The 22,793-nt window shown below is 41.2% G+C and overlaps 1 protein-coding gene across 1 annotated transcript in view; it reads left to right on the top strand.

Moving 5' to 3' along the window:
• kcnn1b (potassium intermediate/small conductance calcium-activated channel, subfamily N, member 1b) overlaps nucleotides 1–22,793 on the top strand; it is a 61,109-nt gene that overhangs the window by 927 nt on the left and 37,389 nt on the right. The window contains 2 exon segments of the mRNA XM_036579672.1: nucleotides 5,937–6,389; nucleotides 20,317–20,412. Coding sequence (XP_036435565.1) covers nucleotides 5,937–6,389; nucleotides 20,317–20,412 — 549 coding nt within the window.

Below are 22,793 nucleotides of genomic sequence, written 5' to 3'. Positions count from 1 at the left end.
TTGTGAGTCTGAGTGTGGAGCTGTGGGGTTTGTGAGTCTGAGTGTGGAGCTGTGGGGTTTGTGGGTCTGAGTGTGGAGCTGTGGGGTTTGTGGGTCTGAGTGTGGAGCTGTGGGGTTTGCTGGTCTGAGTGTGGAGCTGTGGGGTTTGTGAGTCTGAGTGTGGAGCTGTGGGGTTTTGCTGGTCTGAGTGTGGAGCTGTGGGGTTTGCTGGTCTGAGTGTGGAGCTGTGGGGTTTGTGAGTCTGAGTGTGGAGCTGTGGGGTTTGCTGGTCTGAGTGTGGAGCTGTGGGGTTTGTGAGTCTGAGTGTGGAGCTGTGGGGTTTGTGGGTCTGAGTGTGGAGCTGTGGGGTTTGTGAGTCTGAGTGTGGAGCTGTGGGGTTTGTGAGTCTGAGTGTGGAGCTGTGGGGTTTGTGGTCTGAGTGTGGAGCTGTGGGGTTTGTGAGTCTGAGTGTGGAGCTGTGGGGTTTGCTGGTCTGAGTGTGGAGCTGTGGGGTTTGTGAGTCTGAGTGTGGAGCTGTGGGGTTTGTGAGTCTGAGTCTGAGTGTAGAGCTGTGGGGTTTGTGAGTCTGAGTCGAGCTGTGGGGTTTGTGAGTCTGAGTGTGGAGCTGTGGGGTTTGTGAGTCTGAGTGTGGAGCTGTGGGGTTTGTGAGTCTGAGTGTGGAGCTGTGGGGTTTGCTGGTCTGAGTGTGGAGCTGTGGGGTTTGCTGGTCTGAGTGTGGAGCTGTGGGGTTTGTGAGTCTGAGTGTGGAGCTGTGGGGTTTGTGAGTCTGAGTGTGGAGCTGTGGGGTTTGTGAGTCTGAGTGTGGAGCTGTGGGGTTTGTGAGTCTGAGTGTGGAGCTGTGGGGTTTGTGAGTCTGAGTGTGGAGCTGTGGGGTTTGTGAGTCTGAGTGTGGAGCTGTGGGATTTTGTAAGTCTGAGTGTGGAGCTGTGGGGTTTGCTGGTCTGAGTGTGGAGCTGTGGGGTTTGTGAGTCTGAGTGTGGAGCTGTGGGGTTTGTGAGTCTGAGTGTGGAGCTGTGGGGTTTGTGAGTCTGAGGGTGGAGCTGTGGGGGTTTGTGAGTCTGAGTGTGGAGCTGTGGGATTTTGTAAGTCTGAGTGTGGAGCTGTGGGGTTTGCTGGTCTGAGTGTGGATCTGTGGGATTTTGTAAGTCTGAGTGTGGAGCTGTGGGGTTTGCTGGTCTGAGTGTGGAGCTGTGGGGTTTGTGAGTCTGAGTGTGGAGCTGTGGGGTTTGTGAGTCTGAGTGTGGAGTTGTGGGGTTTGTGAGTCTGAGTGTAGAGCTGTGGGGTTTGCTGGTCTGAGTGTGGAGTTGTGGGGTTTGCGAGTCTGAGTGTGGAGTTGTGGGGTTTGCGAGTCTGAGTGTAGAGCTGTGGGGTTTGCTGGTCTGAGTGTAGAGCTGTGGGGTTTGCTGGTCTGAGTGTGGAGTTGTGGGCTTTGTGAGTCTGAGTGTAGAGCTGTGGGGTTTGTGAGTCTGAGTGTGGAGCTGTGGGCTATGTGAGTCTGAGTGTGGAGCTGTGGGGTTTGCTGGTCTGAGTGTGGAGCTGTGGGGTTTGCTGGTCTGAGTGTGGAGCTGTGGGGTTTGTGAGTCTGAGTGTGGAGCTGTGGGGTTTGTGAGTCTGAGTGTAGAGCTGTGGGGTTTGCTGGTCTGAGTGTGGAGTTGTGGGGTTTGTGAGTCTGAGTGTAGAGCTGTGGGGTTTGTGAGTCTGAGTGTGGAGCTGTGGGGGTTTGTGAGTCTGAGTGTGGAGCTGTGGGGTTTTGTAAGTCTGAGTGTGGAGCTGTGGGGTTTGTGAGTCTGAGTGTGGAGCTGTGGGGTTTGTGAGTCTGAGTGTGGAGCTGTGGGGGTTTGCTGGTCTGAGTGTGGAGCTGTGGGGTTTGTGAGTCTGAGTGTGGAGCTGTGGGGTTTGTGAGTCTGAGTGTGGAGCTGTGGGGTTTGTGAGTCTGAGTGTGGAGCTGTGGGGTTTGCTGGTCTGAGTGTGGATCTGTGGGATTTTGTAAGTCTGAGTGTGGAGCTGTGGGGTTTGCTGGTCTGAGTGTGGAGCTGTGGGGTTTGTGAGTCTGAGTGTGGAGCTGTGGGGTTTGTGAGTCTGAGTGTGGAGCTGTGGGGTTTGCTGGTCTGAGTGTTTGCTTGTCTGAGTGTGGAGCTGTGGGGTTTGTGAGTCTGAGTGTAGAGCTGTGGGGTTTGTGAGTCTGAGTGTGGAGCTGTGGGGTTTGTGAGTCTGAGTGTGGAGCTGTGGGGTTTGTGGGTCTGAGTGTGGAGCTGTGGGGTTTGTGAGTCTGAGTGTGGAGCTGTGGGGTTTGTGAGTCTGAGTGTGGAGCTGTGGGGTTTGTGGGTCTGAGTGTGGAGCTGTGGGGTTTGTGAGTCTGAGTGTGGAGCTGTGGGGTTTGCTGGTCTGAGTGTGGAGCTGTGGGGTTTGCTGGTCTGAGTGTGGAGCTGTGGGGTTTGCTGGTCTGAGTGTGGAGCTGTGGGGTTTGTGAGTCTGAGTGTGGAGCTGTGGGGTTTGTGAGTCTGAGTGTGGAGCTGTGGGGTTTGCTGGTCTGAGTGTGGAGCTGTGGGGTTTTCTGGTCTGAGTGTGGAGCTGTGGGGTTTGCTGGTCTGAGTGTGGAGCTGTGGGGTTTGTGGTCTGAGTGTGGAGCTGTGGGGTTTGTGAGTCTGAGTGTGGAGCTGTGGGGTTTTCTGGTCTGAGTGTGGAGCTGTGGGGTTTGTGGGTCTGAGTGTGGAGCTGTGGGGTTTGTGAGTCTGAGTGTGGAGCTGTGGGGTTTGTGGTCTGAGTGTGGAGCTGTGGGGTTTGTGGGTCTGAGTGTGGAGCTGTGGGGTTTGCTGGTCTGAGTGTGGAGCTGTGGGGTTTGTGAGTCTGAGTGTGGAGCTGTGGGGTTTGTGAGTCTGAGTGTGGAGCTGTGGGGTTTGCTGGTCTGAGTGTGGAGCTGTGGGGTTTGTGAGTCTGAGTGTGGAGCTGTGGGGTTTGTGAGTCTGAGTGTGGAGCTGTGGGGTTTGTGAGTCTGAGTGTGGAGCTGTGGGGTTTGTGGGTCTGGGACGCTGCTGTGGTGAACTCTCTGCGCCGTTTCAGCCGATCTCCTCTTCAACTTCAAAGTGCCGTAATTTTAATCTTCAAAGCTTTTCGCTGTGATTTCCAGTCTTTTTAGTGATGCTGCTCTAAAACTGAGCCAAGTTCACTGATAGAACGGTTCTTTTCTTACTGCGTCTCACCTGAAGGTGGCGGTTCTTCTGCTGTGGGTTTGTTTACATTGTGCTTTTTCATGATATTGTGGCATCGGCATAGAAGGAGACTTCTAAAGGGTTCTACACACTTAAAAATCATGGTTCTTTAGTAAAGAAAATGGTTCTATATAGAGTTCTATATAAAGAACCCTTTGCATGATTAATTCAGACTGACAGAGAATGTTCTGTATACGGAACCATCTACAGCAAATTCTCCAATCAACCTGAAGAACGCTTTGACCATGCACAAGGTTCCTTAAGTGTTCCTGGTTTATATAGAGACAGTTTCTTTACTAAAGGACCCTTAGAGAACCTTTTGCATGGTGAAAGAGTTCATCAGATTGATGGAGATTATGCTGTAGATGGTTCCATATAAAAGCCCTTTAGAAAAGGGTTCTATATAGCACCAAAAAGGGTTCTTCTATGAGAGTGTTGTTTTTAAATGTGGTATGTGTTGACTGTTATTTTGTGTTGGGCTGTAGGTGAGATGTGCAGGTTAGTGTATCTACCATACACTCTTAAGAAGATGGTTTTTAAAGGGTTCTTTAGTAAAGTTGTTGGTGTTGTGTAGAACCATGAACCCTCAAAGAAACCTTTGCATGATGAAATGGATCTTTGCATGGTGAAAGGGTCATTCAGACTGATGGAGAATGTGCTGTATATGGTTCTGTATAGCACCAAAAAGGGTTTATGTAACAAGCTTGATATCGTAAGAACCCTTTTTGGTGCTATATAGAACCCTTTTCTAAAGGGGTTTTATATGGAACCATCTACATTACGGAGCATCATAGAGCGCTTTATATTTAAAATAAACAATGTTCATAAAAGTTCCTGAGTAAGTCACTGTAACTTTAAGATTAATAACTCAGTAATAAACCTGGGCCTGTATTACAGAAACATCTTAACTCTGAAACCTGATGTGTTTGGTCTCCATGACGACTGAATTTCGGACAGTATCTGTTCCGGAATAACAGCTCCTAACTTCATAATCTCATCATGAACTCCAGATAAGAAAACAGCATCACACAAACATCCTAACTAGACTAAACCTCCTAAATCCTGTCCTAACTTTAGGATGAACCCCAACAGGGTCCTCACTTCTGTTTAAGGTCCGTTTCTATGGTTTTTAGGCAGCTGAGTCAGCAGCATAGTTCACTACCAGCATAATGAGCTCCATTTATCTCTACTGTAAAACGCTGCTTTCACTGTGAGATGATTTTCTTTTCTAACTCTGCGTTTTAAAGATCTCAGACGCTGCAGACTCGATCTCCACCGCCCCTCTGATCACCTTCGTGTGTTAATGTTGATGATGAAATATTACAGTGATGGTGGTGAATAATGAGGAGGCGGAGCTGAACGTGTGTCTGTTTATTAGGAGGAGTAACGTTAGCGCGCTCGGCTAAAGCGTTTGGGGAATGGAGACTGAAACTGGGGAGCAGCGCTCTAAAAACAGCAGGGGGCGCTCTCACAGTGTTCACTACTTACAGTTTATTACACTTTAGTTCTGTTTGACCTTTTTGTTCATCAGTAACGTTAGCTGCCTGCCTAACTACCTTGATCATTTTGATTGCATGTTTATGTTTCAGCTGTGTGTTTGTCTGGTCGGTTGCTAGGCAACAGAGATGACAGTTGACTTGATTTTGATTGAGTAGGTTAAGATTTCCTAACTGGAGATAAGATGCTATAAGATAAGATAAAATTCCTAAATTAAGACCAGATTTGCTTCTCTAATACGAATTTGTGAAAAATCTTATCTTGACTTTAATTTAAGACAAAAAGATAGAAAGTTTCTGTAATACAGCCCCCAGAGTTTAACCTCCTTCTGCAGTGCCCCCTAATGGCCATTCCACCAGCATAATGAAAATCAGTTATCAGATAAACCAGGACTCTGTTGTCTCTGTGTGTAAAATGTTGTTGAGCTGCTAGTGAGCAATGAGGAGTGAAAGAGGGGTGAGAACCCCCTGCTGTGAAAAACTATTCACACCTCTCCACACAGATGGCCGTGCCATAATAAAGCCTGTACAATCCTAACATGTACAAACTGACACAATAAACATACAGCATTTAAACACAATAACAACACTTTTATAAACGTTGACCTACTTGATCACCACGAGTACCTGCAGAAATGGAATTTTATTGTGTGAATTTTAAGATTTTTAAGAATTCTTTCATAATTCAGTGTGCGAGATGTAAACAGAGAGATTCAGAGTGGTTTGGTGTGAAATGGTTCAGATGTCTTTACAGTGGTGGTGATAGGAACCAGGGGTCACCATGACTACAACACAGATATAGACATTTTATTTACTATCCAGAACCACCAGTGAACCTACACGAGTCTTCTGAGTTTATATGGAATGTTGATGATGGAAAATAATACGTTTTCTTTGGGGACTGTTGTGCCTTCCACGATGGATAGATGAAAAAATACACTGTAGTAAAAAAGTCTCAAAACTGTCATATCGTCATAACTATGTCATATAAATGAGCTTTTAGAGGTGGACGTCTGGTTCCTATCACCACCACTGTGAACACTTCTGGTAAGTTTCTCTAGAACGGAGTGTTTCACACCAAACCACTCTGAACCACTCTGATCCACTCCGTTTACATTTTAAACATTTAATCATGCAGAGAATTTGAAAATATCAGTGGAGTTCCCCTGTAAAAGGTTAACTCAATGTCATTTGTTTTGTCTAAGATATGTCTTGTTTTTACATTTTGCAGGTGAATCCAGATGCCAGCAGGCTGAGCCATGCTTGGTCGCGGTCCTCGCTGTCCCCCAGCGGCCCCCCGGTCCCTCAGATAGCCATGAACAGCTGCAAGTACAATGGAGGCGTGGTGAGACCGCTGAGCAGCCTGGGGGCGTCCCGGAGGAACCTGGCCGATCTGGACTCGGAGACGCAGCCCCTGCAGACCCTCCACACCTCCGGCCTCGAGGTCGTGGTGTCCAAGGGCAACGGAGACGACCCCGGCAAGGCGTCCCGCGAGAGCCTGGTGCGCGAGGCGGGGTGCAACGCCCCACACAAGAGGAACAGGGACATCGGCTACAAGCTCGGCCACAGGAGGGCGCTGTTCGAGAAGCGCAAGCGCCTGAGCGACTACGCCCTGATCTTCGGGATGTTTGGCATCGTCGTCATGGTAACGGAGACCGAGCTCTCCTGGGGGGTCTACACAAAGGTGAGTAAACAACGCGTCTCTCATTCCCGGGGGGTCCGTATATCACAGGGGGTTTCTCAGTAAAGCCCAATGGAGCCTTCGCTGAGCTCTCCTGCTTCTGCAGCACAAAATATTTTGGTTTGTGCTCAATAATTTCAGAAGTGTTTGAGCGAGATTGATAATATCTCGAACACGTCCCTGCTACAGATGAAAACTTCGTTTTCAGCTCCTGCAGTTTATAAACAATTCAGCCAAGGAGTGCAAAGGTGGCATCTCACACCACAGCGCTGTGTCTCTGTGCACCAAAGCTCTGCTGCAGTTCACTGTCAGATATTCTTCAGGAACAATCATTAATAATAACTACAAACGTTTATTTAGATTGGTATTATTATTGTATATCATTATTTCTATTATTAGTATTTTTGTTAGTAGTAGTAGTCTATAATTAGTATTTATCATGTTTCATTTAGGATTTTTGTTAAAATGATCTTTGAAAAATAATAATTTTTCTGTTTTACTTTGTTTTATTCTATTGTTTTATGTCCTGTTTTCATTCTTATTTCTTAGTTATTCTACTTAGTTATTTTGTTATTGATTTTACTGTTCATGTTGCAAAGCCCTTTTATGTCGGCCTCACGCCAAACGACTTTTCAAGTGATTTCATGGTTGATTTTCCAAATCATGAAAGTTGTTGCGCGCTCCTGTCATCTCGCTCATTTGGTTTAAGGTGGTAAAATCATCTGTGTTTAATATTATAGTATTATTATATTAATATTATTGTGAGTTTTCAGTCTTGACTGATTTTTGTTTTTTTTTGCTGTGGGTTGCTTCCTTGTGTTTGTGAAAGATGCTTTATAAATCAAACTCATTATTATTATCAAATCTAGTTGAATTCTTGCAAATAGTGACCCTGAAAGACGCCCAGTCTTTGTAGAATCATCTGTGAGTAAAACCTCTGTGACAGATGACACACTGTCTTTAGATGTGAGAAGCTGTCAGAGCCTTTTCAAAGTCTTCTAGTGTATGGTTGGCATAAGCTGCATTTTATGTATCAAAAGAACGATATAAAGTTATTATTATCACTATTATCACCATTATTATCATAGTCAGGGTTCACTGTAACAGACGGGATGGTGAGCTGTAAAAGTCAAATATGTTTTCAGTCTAATCAGAGCCACAATCCTCATGTTGCAGATTTGCTAGCGTTTGCTCATTCGGTGCTCATGTTGCAAACAAGATGATCATAATCGCTGTGAATAATGGATCATAAACTGGTTTGTGGGAATCAAATCCTGCTTTTAAGCCTTCTGATGGTATATTGCTTCACCGTATTGCTGGACGATTGGATGCATAAAATGACATAGAAATGTTTAACTACATTAAATATCCATATCACATTTTTTACCCTGTGTTAGTTTAGTTAGTTAGTCTCCACTCCAGTCTGGGTTTCATGTGGTTCTATGTTTATGTCGGTATTGTTCCACTGCATCCTGCTGTGTTATTTCAAACTGTAACAGTCTAAAAAGTTCAGTTTCGCTGACACGGACGGCATATAAATCAAAACAGTGCACGATTTTAAACCCACCATTCAATATACGTCAAAGCTTCAAACTAACACCAATTTTCTATATTAAATGGCGCTGATAGCAAGGAGAGTATGTGGTTAGCGTTAGCTTAGCTAGCATGCTGCCAGCTCTGCTCACCACAGAACAGGTTTGACTCTGACTAACAGAAGCTTCACTGACACTAATTTAGATAATGACTCAGCTCTGAGGAAGAGAAGTCGAGCGGCTGATGTTGGAGGGACAGAACGCTGAACTTAAACCTGTTCTCTGGTGTTTGGAGCTGGAGCCTCACAGCTAATGATGCTCTGCTATCACAAGTAACGTAAGAGCGCTGTATTCCGTACAGTATTTCGCCGTTTTTTGCGTATTAGTAGTTATTGCGGAAATACCCGAAGTCATACACGATTTAATGATTGGTTGGCAACCAATATGCCCTTTGATTGGTCACATTTGGACCAATACTTTTAAAGAAATAAGAAAAAAACGTCATCTGTGTCCGCGGTGTGTGTCGTCAGTATTCCGTACACCAGCTTCCCCAGAGGGAGCGTTTTTCCGTACAGTGTTTTCCCTGCATTTTATTTGAAGTTTTATGAAATCTAATTGTATAAAAATAGACATTAACTGATTATACTGATTATAAAAGTGAATTATTATAAACAATGTGTGCAGTGAATGAGGCTACCATGAAAAAAGAAGCCCAGTACAGTGAGGCAGTGCTGTGAAGCTGCGCAGCTGAAAGGAGTCTGCTGAGGTCACTTAGCTGACGGTGTAAACTCAGATTAACAGCTCAGTACTGAACACACTGTGTTTCATGGTGATGATCCACTGTTTAATACTCGTTTTAGTGTTAAATATGATGATTAAACGTGCTAAAATGCATTTTAACTGGCCGTTAAAGTTTCCCCACCCCATTCACATTCGCATCCCTGGGTTTCCCCACCCACCATGTTCGTGTGGTGCTGGGGGGGTCATAGATTTTGCATAGACATTGCATAGATTTGATGTCCAAACCCAGCTTAGATGGTCTTGCCAACCGATTTGATGGAAAAAGGGATATATGATAATGTCTCAGATGTATCTTTGACAAATGTCAAGAAAGTGTTTTTTTATTACACAGACAGAAATATTTGCAAGTGTACGGAATACTGAAGCATATGGAATACTGAAGTGTACGGAATACCGTGCTCTTACGTTATAGGTGATAAAAACTTATAACAGTGAGAGCAAAGTCAACTGATCGGTGTTGGAGTGACGGAGCGCTGAAATCGGACCTGTTCTGTAGTGCTTTAAGCTGTAGCCTGCTAGGCTAAGCTAACGCGAGCGTGTGGTGCTTCCCACTGCAGTATTGCTGCTCTGGTTGCTGCCTCAGTGACTGCTCTGCTCATATATGCTAGGCTATCTGCTCATCTGCTAATATGTCATAGTGTGTTCCATCCTCCTTCACACAGCTCCACACACTCTCAGTGCCGTGTGCTGTCTGTGCTCTGTTCTGTATTTACTGTAAGTCTTTTGTATTTATTTACTGTACTGTATTGTCTGCACTGTGTTTATTGTATTGTTCTGCACTTGTGTTCTGTGTTGGTCCTGGAGGAACGTTGTTTCGTTTCACTGTGAACTTGTACAGAGCTGGAATGACAATAAAGCCTGACTTGACTTGACAGTGCGGGTGATTAAAAACACCCATTTAGAAGATAAAGACGTGGGTCATTCTACAGAAATGTCCATTTTTGTGTCCCTAGCGTTTACAGATAAATTACACTTGGAAAAAAAAAAGTTAGGTTTTCAATTTATTTATATTTTAAAATAAAACAATAAGTTATTTTAACAATTACACCTTCTTGAGCCTCAATTTAGCAATATTGGTTTTTAAAACAATTATCTAGAACTCCACGCACCACAGAAGAGCTCGTCCTCACAGTCATGTCTAAAGGCTGAGGCCATATTTTTAAACACGTTTTTCTGCAATTTTAACCGCAATAATCTATACGTGACTATGAAATATATGATTTGAATGGCATAAAGAAAAAAAAAACGTCAAATAAATTTAAAATATATAATGAAAGTTGTCCCCAGGACTCGTGTCACTGGTGTTACTGTGTAACAAAAAATCTCTTATTTTGAAATAAAAGTCACACTGATGACATCACTCGACTTCCTTTTACCTGTTTTCTGAGGATCTATAAAGAAAAGCTCATGGTGAGTCCACTGTGTCTTTCAGTTATCAGAGATTTTCTCATTTAGCTCATGATTTCATATGAAGCTTTTAGCTGAAGTCACTGGAGTGACCGACTTTATTCTGAGGTAATTGTGAAAAAATAGAATACAAATGGATTAAATTACATATTTTAGTGGATATTCCATGACTGACCACATGTGGTTTGATGTTCTGTAGCAGACATTTAGTAAAATGCATTTTTCATTAAAAATGTCTCTGGTGTTCCTTTATTATGTGGAACACCAATGAGGAACAGTAACACCAGAGACTCCTATGGAGAGATAAAAGAGTGGACGTTTCTGTAGAATGACCCTCTCGTATCTGAGAGCACAAATTCAAAATGACTGGTGTTGAAGTGACAAAGATAAACAATAGAATTGCTCTGTGGTGCTTTGAGCTGAACCAGGTGATGCTAATGCTAATGTAGCTGGTTGTTCAGCTACAGGTGAAACCCACCTCAGTACAGGCTGTTTCAGTAAGAGATGCTCAAACACCACCTGTTTAGAGGATAAACTACGCTGAATGTGTTTTTATTCCCAGCCCATGTAATCTACATATGTAAATTTAGCTGTAAACGAAGCCGATGTTGTCTTATTTCTTGTTGTTTCTATATATCCACCCATTCAGCCTACCACAGTTTAGCCCCGCCCACTCACACTGAAGACATAAGGAGTGTTTCAGCCCAGACTGCTTTTTGAACAAGGTGCAAAACAGGGCAGCCAATCAGAACAGAGCTCATTTACATATATCAGTCTTAAAGGCACAGTAACAGTTTAATTCTAATGGATAAAAATGGTTGAGTAAAAATGATTTATGACTGTTTTGATACATAAAAACACACACATGCCATAAGGACTGTTTAAATTATCTGAGAAATCCTGCTTTGTGAGACTCCGTCACCGGGCAGAAGCTGGTTAATGATGCTGGATGTGTTTGTAGGTGAATTAGTGTGAACCTGTCAGAACATTATATTAATATTTTATATCTCGGTTCAGATCTATCGTATTTCATTAGTCACGTTTCTGAAAATGTGTATGAGGGATGCAGTAATGGTTAACGGATGTGGATGTACAGTGAGGGAATCCTTTAAGCCTCCAAACTCAGCTGTAAATACAGACGAGCTTTATGTGACTAATCCACTCTAGTAATAAAGGATGTCTTTAATGCGTAAGAGATCAATACGGCCAGTGGAAGCATTTCCATCTGTTGTTGATGGAGTGATCTGTTTAAGTGGACATGTGAGCTGATAACGTAAGTCCATCACTGATATCAGATCCAGAAGCTTCCTATCTTTTGTCTAAAGTTAAGATCTGAGAGGTCAAGATAGGATTTTGAACTAATTCGTATTACAGAAGCAAATCTGATCTTAGTTTAGGAATTTTATCTGATCTTACAGCATCTTATCTCCAGTTAGGAAATCTTAACCTACTCAATCAAAGTCAACAATCAACTGTCTGTTAACACACACAGCTGAAACATAAACACGTCATCAAAATAATGTTAAAATGTGAGTTAAGCTGCTGTTACTGATGTAAAAAAAAAAATAGGTCAAACTATACTAAAGTGTGATAAACTGTGAGTTGTGAATACTGTGAGAGCGCCCCCTGCTGTTTATCAGAGCGTCGCCGCTCCCCAGTTTCAGTCTCCATTTCCCAAACGCTTTAGCCGAGCGCGCTAACGTTACTCCTCCTAATAAACAGACCCACGTTCAGCTCCGTCTCCTCATTATTCACCACCATCACTGTAATATTTCATCATCAACATTAACACACGAAGGTGATCAGAGGGGCGGTGGAGATCGAGTCTGCAGCGTCTGAGATCTTTAAAACGCAGAGTTAGAAAAGAAAATCATCTCACAGTGAAAGCAGCGTTTTACAGTAGAGATAAATGGAGCTCATTATGCTGGTAGTGAACTATGCTGCTGACTCAGCTGCCTAAAAACCATAGAAACGGACCTTAAACAGAAGTGAGGACCCTGTTGGGGTTCATCCTAAAGTTAGGACAGGATTTAGGAGGTTCAGTCTAGTTAGGATGTTTGTGTGATGTTGTTTTCTTATCTGGAGTTGAGATTATGAAGGTAGGAACTGTTATTCCGGAAAAGATACTGAACTAAATTCAGTCGTCATGGAGACTAAACACGTCAGATTTCAGAGTTGAAGCCAATTTATAGTCTAGCCAACAAACAAAAAAACCTGTGGTCAGCAGATGTGGCAGTGCTGTAGGCTTTTATAGTCCTGCACCAGCGACAGCAACGTCGGGATAGAACATCATCTGTAGTTTCTATGAAAACTTCAATAGCAGCTACTGAAACAGTGAAACTGCACAGAACAGGAACAGCTACTGCAGTCAAACTGTATTGCAGTAGAATTTTTAGCTGAAAGGTCAGTAATATTGTTTTCTACATGCGTTTGTTTCATTCACAAGATCCTCTCCCGTCACACAGGGTTGCCACATTTGCAGCTTTCCCAAAAATTCCAGCAAGTCTGAAAGTGCAGTGTGGGGGAAAATTACACTGTCGCGGTTGCGTTTTCTGCTCAGACACCGCTTTCTAAATAAAGCTCATCATAGTTTTCGAACAGCTGGCAACCTGTTTTGTCCTGACAGACTCTGAGTGAGTAATCAGTCAGTTTCAGGATCACTATTGGAGAATCCGGAACACGCCCTTCCCTGCTGCGCCATGAGTGATTGACTAAATTAGGCTCCTCCCACTTTTAAACTCTCCTCACAGTCCTGCAGTGCTGTGATGTTTACCGGCCTCACTACAGTAGCTACAACAGACTCAGTTGTGGGCGGAGCCTGTATGGGCCAATCAAAAGCCCCGCCTCCCTTAGTTACTGTTACTACGTCTACAGGTTACCTGGTAGCGTCCATAGCATTTGTAACAATAACAGACTAAAAAGTTCAGTAAAGCCACTTAAGAGATGGTTCTTCTAGGGTTCTTTAGTAAAGAAATGGTTCTGTGTAGACCAACGAACACTCAAAGAACCCTTTGCATGATTAAAGGGTTCTTCTGTTGTTACAAGCTTTATACCATAACAGTAAAGGAACCCTTCTGGGTGCTATATAGAACCATATACAGCACATTCTCCATCAATCTGAAGAACCATTTCATGATGCAAAGAACCCTTTTTATCATGCAAAGGGTTCTTTGAGTGTTCATAGTTCTACAAAGAACCATTTTCTTTACTAAAGAACCCTTGATGCACCATCTTTTTTAGAGCGTAGGGACGTGGAGGATTCTGATTGGCTGAGAGTGTTTTCAGTCATAATTTAACGCAGTTTGTTGATAGTTTGATTCTGGGAGCTTTATTCGGAACCAGGCTGGTCAGTTTCCTCTCGACGACGATGTTAGAGGTGTGGAAATCGCCGCGCTGCGCCGTTCGGTACCGCCGCCCTCGCCGCCCCTCTCCTCTACCTCTCTGAATCAGAGCCGGCCGAGAGGACGTGCTCTTAATTACAGTCTCGCTCAATTATTTAAGGGACGTTAACAAGCTCATCTGTGTTAAGAGCCAGATAGGCAAAGCGTCCTCGTCTAATGTAGCCCTCGTAAGTCACCGGATATGGCCGCTGCTGACCACACAGACTTGTAACAGACTAAAATTAGGAAAGCTTTTTAATGAAAGGCAGCTCTGCGTCCAGAGCAGCCCAGTCCCATTCAGCGCTGAGGCCTACATCTCGCGGGAAGGGAAAATCTCAGTTATGAGGAATTTAATAAGATTTTAATTACGTCGTTTCATTTTGTCCTCCAGATTTAGCCTCGTTTGACTGGCAAAGAAAGAAAGCTTATAAAGAGAATTAGAAGAAATAACAACCATACCTGCTTTCATACTCATAATATTTAGAAAGTTTGACACCAAGTGCTAAAGTTTCAACAAAACTTCTATCATTTATCATCACGAAGTGACATTTTTCAGTTTTGGCTTTAGGGCAGCGGTGCTCAAACATAGTTTCGGTAGTGATAGTTCTACCACCCAGTTCAGATCCAACACACCTGGCTCTAAGGTTTATCTGCCCATAATAACCTTCATTATCTGGATCAGGTGTGTTGGGGTGGAGCTAAACTCTGCAGGGTGGTAGGACTGAGGGACCCCTGTTTTAGGGGAGTTAATGGTCTTGTGTAATTACTCTCTTAAGGAAATTAGTGGAGTAAAGAGCTGCAATAGCAACTTTTTGTCTCCTCATTAAAAGGGTTAGAAGTTTTTAAGTAAGTGGAATTATGTCTGCTTTCCTGAGACGTTGGATTTGGCCTGAATGACCCAAACAACTAAGTAACATCACTTCTAAATCATCTAAATCATCTAAATCATCCAGTGTTTCTCTTCCTTAAGACCTCTTCACATTAAGCACTGTTTTTTCGGACAAAAGTCAAAATAAAAAAAATAGATTTTTACCTTCACATGAAGACTGATTTGTTTTCTTTATCATAACACTTTGAAGATGCAGGAAGAGGAAAAAGAAAAGGATTCAGTTTTCCTTTTTTGTCCAAAAAGTCCATGCTTGGTGTGAACAGGCCTTGTTTGATTGGTCAAAGAAAGAAAGAAAGGCTGCTTATAAAGCAAAATAACGACCCTGCCTGCTTACAAAATATTTAGAAAGTTTGAAAAGTGTTAAAATTTCAACATAACTTTTATCATTTATTATTACAAAGTGCTCAATCCCTGTCACAACCGAAGATATGTGTTTCGGTAGTGACATTTCTACCACCCAGTTCAGATCCAACACACCTGGCTCTAATGTTTAGCTGCCCATGAAAACCTGCATTACCTGGATCAGGTGTGTAAGATTGGGGTGGAGCTAAACTCTGCAGGGTGGTAGAGCTCCGGGAGCAGGACTGAGCACCCCTGCTGTAATTTAGGGTAGTTAATGGTCTTCTGCATTCACTCTATAAAGTGGAAGAGTTGAATAAAGAGCAGCAGTAGCGGCTTTTTGTCTCCACATTAAAAGGGTTAAAAGGTTTTTTAAAGAAGTGAAATTATGTCTGCTTTCCTGAGACGCTGGATTCAGCTAAGTGTTCACACTGATTTAACCTCAGCTCTAAATTGTCCGGTGTTTGTCTTCCTTTAGGCCTCTTCACACCAGGCATGATTTTATCCGAGAAAAAAGTGAAAAAGACGTGATTTTTACTGTAGTGTGTTGCGTTTTCTTTGTCTAAACTCTCTGAAAATGCAGGAAGAGGAGGGAGAAACTGATTCATTTTCCTTTTTTTCTCTGAAAAAATGGTGATTGGTGTGAACAGGACTTAATCATCCAGGGTTTCTCTTCCTTTAGTAAAGCAGTCATTATTCCACTTCCTTAAAAAAACGTTTAACTCTTTTAATGTGGGGACAGAAGTGTTGCTGCTCTTCACTGCGTTTCCTCAGTTCCTCTCCCGTACAGAGTAATTACACCCATTAAAACGGTTGTTTTGACGTGCTGAAAAATTAGTGTGTAATTCTTTGATTAGTAAAAATTGTCATCATTATTTTACCATTTTACTACCAGTTAACAGTTTAACAGTTAAGAGATATTCACACAGCGGCATTTTTACGGATCAGAAAACGGAAAAAAAAATAACGTCGTCTTTCACACAGAGTCCAAACAGACAGACGTATATTTTTAATTAGACTGTGCTCAGTAGTGTCCATCTGCAGAGCTGCAGCGCCGCAGCTTTAGTCCCCCACACTTTTAGAAACAAATTTTAATTTTCACAAATATTAACCCCATAACACGGAACTCATAATCTGCCTTTCGACCAATAAGAAGCAACCAAATGTGACATCACAACTGCAACTAACTGACCAGCTGGCACACTATAGCTGTGTTCCAAAGTCTAGGCTGCAGCTGATGTAGGGTGGTCCACGGTAGGACTGTCTAATAAAGACTCCTCCTTAGTAGCCTATTGGTCACACAAACAAAACAGTCCTAACGAGGCTGCATGGTGACGCCACCAGAGCGGCGCCAAACTCACGAGGGAGCTGGTGAGAGAAAATGGAGCCGCTACATTGAGTTTGTTGCCTTTCCATTTTACGGAAATGGAGGAGATGATCTTATGTAGTATGATAAACTACATACATACAAATACTTCTAAATAAAATACGATATATGGACGAATTCTTCACGTCATTTGTTCACAGCAAACTGTGGGTAACCGAAGGGCTGAAAGGAAACATCTGATGTGTCCTTCAAATCACCCAGCATTTCTAGGCTGTATACGAAGGATCCTTCACTTTGGAACAGCCTTCTATAATGTAGCGGCCGAGAAACGCAGCCAACCTACCACAACATTTTATGTCCATTTTACCATCTTGGCTGTAAATATGTCTCAGTATGTGCTGATGTCCTACTATAGACTAAAAATATAAACAAAACACAGACTGACTTTGCTCTGCTTTAAGCTTTAGCTCAGCTATAGCTGCTTTTCTCGCATCTCCAGCAGGAAACTTTTCCAAAAGTGAAGCAGTTTATTCTAAAATGTCTCTCAAGATTCGATTTTTCATGAGACTGAAGTCGCTTCTCATTCGCCAACTTCTTGTTCTAATTTTCCTGTTCCACCTTAAACGGCCGGAAGCTAACTGCTGCACCGTTTAAGGTGGAACGTGAGAATTCGAATGAGAAACTGACTTCAGCCTCATGACTTTTTAGTGTTGGTCAGTTTCTCTCTGCAGATTAAACGTATCAGGAAACCAGCTGGAGTGATTATGAACACAAACAAGTCCATTTCGTCTCTAAATTATCGATGTTCGTCTTAAATCTCTCCCTTTGCCGTTTCGTTAGCTACTAGCTAGGCGAGACTGTTGTCTGGGTTGCTATGGTGACCAGCAGTCTGCGCTGATCTTCAGGGTTAAAGGGTGAATTAGCAGTTCTACATTAACTCCAGAGTTTAAGCAGAGCTTTATTTTACTGTAAAGGAGGATTATTTTATTTTTACCTACAAATCTGATTCTACTGTGGAGCCACAACAGGACAGTAAAAGAGCCGCATTGCACTATGTTAAAAAAAATCACCTCTTTTTTTTTAGAAAATACCACTTGTTACCGTAAGATCACCGTGTCATTACTGATCTGTGCAGTGCCACTGCTTTTCCTCCTCCAGGAACGTTACTGTTTGGACGTCTGTACTGCTTTTATGTTTCCTTCTGTTATGTATTTCAGGTTTAGGGAGATTTTCTATTTCCTTTATTTTTGGGGGGGTGTTGGGTGGTGTTTTGCTTGCCGGCCCTCCAGGGTGCATGTTTCTGTCATGAGGGAGAGTCGGCTGCTCGGCCGGCACGTCGTGTTCCAGAATGCCAGCACGGCCAGACAGCTTCAATGACATTCATTTGTACTGATGCTATTAGAGAGAAATGTCATCCGAAGGGAAGCAGGCAGAGCAGGTCACCGCGCAGAGCCGCGCTCTCCACGCCGAACCGCGGCCGTAACATCTGCTCCACACCGACACTTAAAGAGACCATATTCTACTTTAACGTTCCGATGGCCTTGTATGCCTCGGGCGCTCGCGGATCAGTTTTAACTGAACTGAACTGAAGGGCGTCAGATGTAAATATAGTCAAGATTTTGACATCTCAACCATGATGGGTTCCATGTTTTTGCTGCTTATTTTTTAAACATGAACTGGAGAGTTTTTACAGTGAAACTCCTTGATTTTTTAGAAACAAAAAGAAAGTTCAGTTCTGCATGATATGGGCTCTTTAAGCCGAAGCAAATGTATTTGTCATATCTGTAACGTTTATTCATTATTAGCAACAAATGCAGGATGTTAAATCTCTCATAAAACTATGCAGTGTGTTATAGTACTGATGCTGATATTACGGTGTGTAACCGTAATGATGTAATGTGTAACAGTAATGATGTTGTGTGTTGTGGCAGTGATGCAGTGTGCTACAGTACTGATGCTAATATTATGGTATGTAACCGTAATGATGCGATGTGTAACAGTAATGATGCATGTGTAGTAGCACTGATGCAGTAACAGTCATGACGCACTGTATACAGGATTAATGCAGTGTGTAATAGTAATGATGCAGTGTGTAAATGTAATTATGCCAAGTGTACCTGCAATGATGCTGTGTGTAGCAGCAATGATGCAGTGTGCTGTAGTACTGATGCTAATGCTACTGCTAGAGTGTGTAACCATAATGATGTGATGTGTAACAGTAATGATGTCTGTGTAGTAGCAGTGATGCAGTAGTAGTCATGACACAGTGTGTAACAGGATTAATGCAGAGTGTAACAGTAATAATGCAGAGTGAAATAGTAATGATGCCAAGTGTAACAGAAATGATGCAGTGTGCTACAGTACTGATGCTAATGCTAATGCTACAGTATGTAACTGTAATGATACAGCATGTAACAGTAATGATGCATGTGTTGTAGCAGTGATGCAGTACTGTGTACAGGATTAATGCAGCGTGTAATAGTAATGATTTAGAGTGTAACAGCAATGATGTCATGTGTAACAGCAGTGATGCCGTGTGTAGCTGCAATGATGCAGTGTGCTACAGTACTGATGCTAATGCTAATGCCACGGTATAAAACATCAGTGCTGCAATGTGTAAAACTAATGATGCAGTGTGTAACAGTAATGACACAGTGTGTTACAGTAACAGTGCAATGTAATGCTAGTGATGCAGTATTTAAAAGCAACATTACAGTGTGCTACGGTACTGAGGCTGTGTGTAACAATAATGCAGCAGTGTGTAACAGTAATGATACAGTGATTTACAGTCGGGGTGTAACGATACACAGGTTTCATGATACAGTACATTCTGTCGTTTTTGCGTCATGAGATGATATATTTTCAATGTAGAATTTGAAAAGAAATGCTTAAACGTACTTTTGCGTTCATCTGTTTTTTGGTAACAATAAATAAAGAATATAAACAAAATACAGTTTCTACATGAACGTCAACAAAACACTGAGGCTACATCTCAGTTTTAAATTAACTGATAATTTGTGTGTTGTGACAACCCTAGTTTACAGTAGTGATGTATTATGAAACGTACGTAACAGTAATGATACAGTCTGTAAAAGTAATGGTGAAGTGTGTAACAGTAATGATGCAGTGTGTATCAGTTATGATGCAATGTGTAACAGTAAAAATGCAGCATGTAATAATGATGCAGCAGTGTAACAGTAATAATGTATTGTCTATTAGTAATGGAACAGTGCGTAACAGTATGTTACAATGTTGCAGTGTGTTTTAGTAATGAGGTAGTGTGTAACAGTAATGGTGTTGTGTGTAACAGTAATGATGCAGTGTGTATCAGCAATGATGCAATGTGTAACAGTGGTATTACTGTGTAACAATCATGCTGCATTGTGGTAACAGTAGTACTTCTGTGTTTAACAATAATGGTGCAGTGTGTAACAGAACTGGTGCAGTGTGTAACAGTATTGAGGCAGATTTAACAGCAGTGATGCAGTGTGTAATAGTAATGTTGCAGTGTGTGTAATAGTAATGATACAGACATAATAGCAGTGATGCAGTTTGTATCAGTAATGATGCATTATCTAACAGTAACGTTGCAGTGCGTAATAGTAAGGATGCAGTGTGTAACAGTAATGATGCTGTACATAACAGTAATGGTGCAGTGTGTGTAATAGTAATGATACAGATGTAACAGCAGTGATGCAGCGTGTTACAGTAATAATTCAATGTGTAACAGTGAGGATGTAGTATGTAACAGTAGTATTACTGAGTGTAGCAATTATGCTGCAGTGTGGTAGCACTAGTACTGCTGTATATAACAGTAATGATGCAGTGGTAGTGATGCAGTGCGTAATGATGCAGTACTTTTTTGAACTGACATATTGTGAAACATGGAGTGTGTAACAGTGATTATCCAGTGTGTGACCATAGTGCAGTAATGTGCAACAGTAGCACTGCAGTGTGTAACACAAATGACACAGTGTGTTTAAGTAATAATGCAGTGCATAACGGTAATGTGCAGTGTGTAACAGTAACATACTGCCGTGTTACAGTAATGATGCATGATCAAGATTTCTGCAGTGTGAACAGTAATAACGCAGCACATCAATGCAATTGCAGTGTATAACAGTAGTGATAGTGTTACATTAATGATGCGCTGCAGTGTTCGCAACTTAGCATGAAGCTAGTCTGCAAGTCTTTATGTCTTTCATTAAAAAACAATTAAAAATGAACTAATGTCTCTTTTTTGTGTCTCTTACAGGAATCCTCATACTCATTTGCACTGAAATGCCTTATCAGCCTTTCCACTCTAATTCTCCTCGGTCTGATTATTATGTATCATGCACGAGAAATTCAGGTAAGTGGCCGAGTCAGCTCTGGAGGCAATTAGAGGGAGAGAGAGAGGGAGAGAGACGGAGGGAGGGAGGGAGAAGTTTAATAGATTACACTACTGGCTCTTATGCCAAATCCTAATGACTTGAAGTATCACCATAAATAAATGTAGTGGCTGTTGTAGCTCCTGACGCTGGTATGCGGTGTCACTGCCACTCTGCTAAACCATTAAGCTCCTTATACAGAAAGCAGAGAGTTTGATGTATAATGTCATTGTACCTAGAGCTAATAGGAATTAGCTGATGGCTAATAGAAGGCGTAATGCAATAAAGGTCTGCCAGTCATTGGCGTCTGAGCATTATTTAATAGCTGGCAATGCCATTTGTAAGCATGTCCACTAAACAGATGGTAAACCTTATTCCTAGCTTTATTCCCTGATTACGTATTTGGTTGGTGTACATAGAAATAATCTCAAACAGTGTCAAAGGGCAACACTGAAACACTTGCTTTTGTTCACTGCAAAAAATGGTCTCTTGTCAAGTGAAATGATCTTAGATCTAGCTGATGTATCTAATATTTCCCATTTTGAGAAGGTTGTGCCTTATTATTGTAATTATTAATCGTATAATAAGTGATACGATTATTTTTATTACTTATTATAAGATTATTTCTAGACATTATTTACTTTTTTTGATATTTTTATCATAGTAAATTTATCTCACTATACTGGCAGATAATTTTTTGGTTTCAAGCTCATATCTGCCAACGTAGTGAGATAATTTTACTTAATAAAATTACTTAAAACGAGTAAAAATGTTTCGAAATAAGTTAAATAATCTTAAATTAATCTTACAACCATCTCAACATGAGAAATATTAGATTTCTTGACTATATTTAAGATGATTGCACCTGACAAGACACCATTTTTTGCAGTGTAAGAAAACTGCAAAAGTGCCCTGTAAAAAATATCTTACAAACTGAAAACATCTTCAGTCTAGTTCATATATCTCAAATTTGTCATTTTGAGATTGTTGTCAAAATATTATTGAACTCTAGACATTCTAGACATTTTTACTTGTTTAAGGTCATTTTATCTGGTGAAAGTGTTTCCAACATTATTTCTCAAAAAAATTGAAATGACCTGTTGATGGATTAAGACACTTTCACCGGATCAAATAGTTCACCAATCTAACAATATTCTTACTACAACCCCATAATGAGAAATATGAGATATACTGACTACTTTTAAAATTTCACTTGCTGAGATCATTTTTACAGTGTGAGATCAGCTATCATTTATTTGTTCTGCTTTTAAGTAAATAAAAATTGTATTTATTTTTAAAGAAGAATGAGTCTGTTTGCTATGATCTGTGACTGCTTTCATTTTTGACTGCACAGCCTAAATAACTGAGAGCTAAAACTATTAAATTCAGTTTTAAATAATCAGTTAAAATGGCCTTTTTGTCTGAAAGCGTGGGTGATATGACAGAGAGATAGCATTGCAACTTTAAAGCATCTTCGATACTCGTTGTTTTTCTGAGGTTTGATCATTTGGAAGAGACAAAAAACAGCCAGCAGTGCTACATTTACTATAAAAATACTATAAAAAACTATGAAGACAGTGAATCTATACAATTAAACAGGACTAATTAAGCTCCCGTTGCAGTCAGTCAGTTTTTAGGTACTGATGTTGTCCATGATACACTCAGAAAATAATATTTTGTGACATTATATAACAATTTCTCTTAATAAAATGAAATATAGTTATATTACTCTCCCCTAATGTAAATATAGTGCTTGTATATGAATGTGCAGCGTAAAGAAAAACTTTACACTTTACACTCAATCTCATATATGAAAGTGTGCATTTCATACACTGCAAAAAATGATCTCTTAGCAAATGAAATCATCTTAAATCTAGTTAATAAATCTAATGTTTCTCATTATCAAATTGAATCATATAGAATATTATAAGATTACTGAATTATTTCTAGACATTTTTTACTTGTTTTAAGTCAGTTTATCTAATGAAAGTGTCTCATTCCTTTGGCAGATCATTTTCCTTGTTTTGAGAAATGAAGCAAATCATTTTGCTTATTTTAAGAAATGTTTAAAACAAGTAAAATAATCTGCCAATGAAATAACTTTAATTAGATACAATGACTTAAAACAAGCAAAAATGTCTAGAAATAAGAGTGATAATCTTATAATATTCTTGCAACCTCATAATGAGAAATATGAGATATACTGATTAGATTTGAGATCATTTCACTTGTGTAAAGTTACTGTCTGAACTGATGTAGTTATGATCTTTATCTGTCAGTTAAGTCACTCTTTAAGTGAGCTCTTAATGCCTTTTAAGTGATAGTTTGGTGAAAAATCTTATGCATACAGTTTAATCAGTTT

This window comes from Colossoma macropomum, unplaced genomic scaffold (genome assembly GCF_904425465.1).
Source record: "Colossoma macropomum unplaced genomic scaffold, Colossoma_macropomum, whole genome shotgun sequence".
Classification (NCBI taxonomy): Eukaryota; Metazoa; Chordata; class Actinopteri; order Characiformes; family Serrasalmidae; genus Colossoma; species Colossoma macropomum.
The sequence above is the reverse complement of the archived record's forward strand: the minus strand, read 5'-3'. Positions and strand labels throughout refer to the sequence as shown.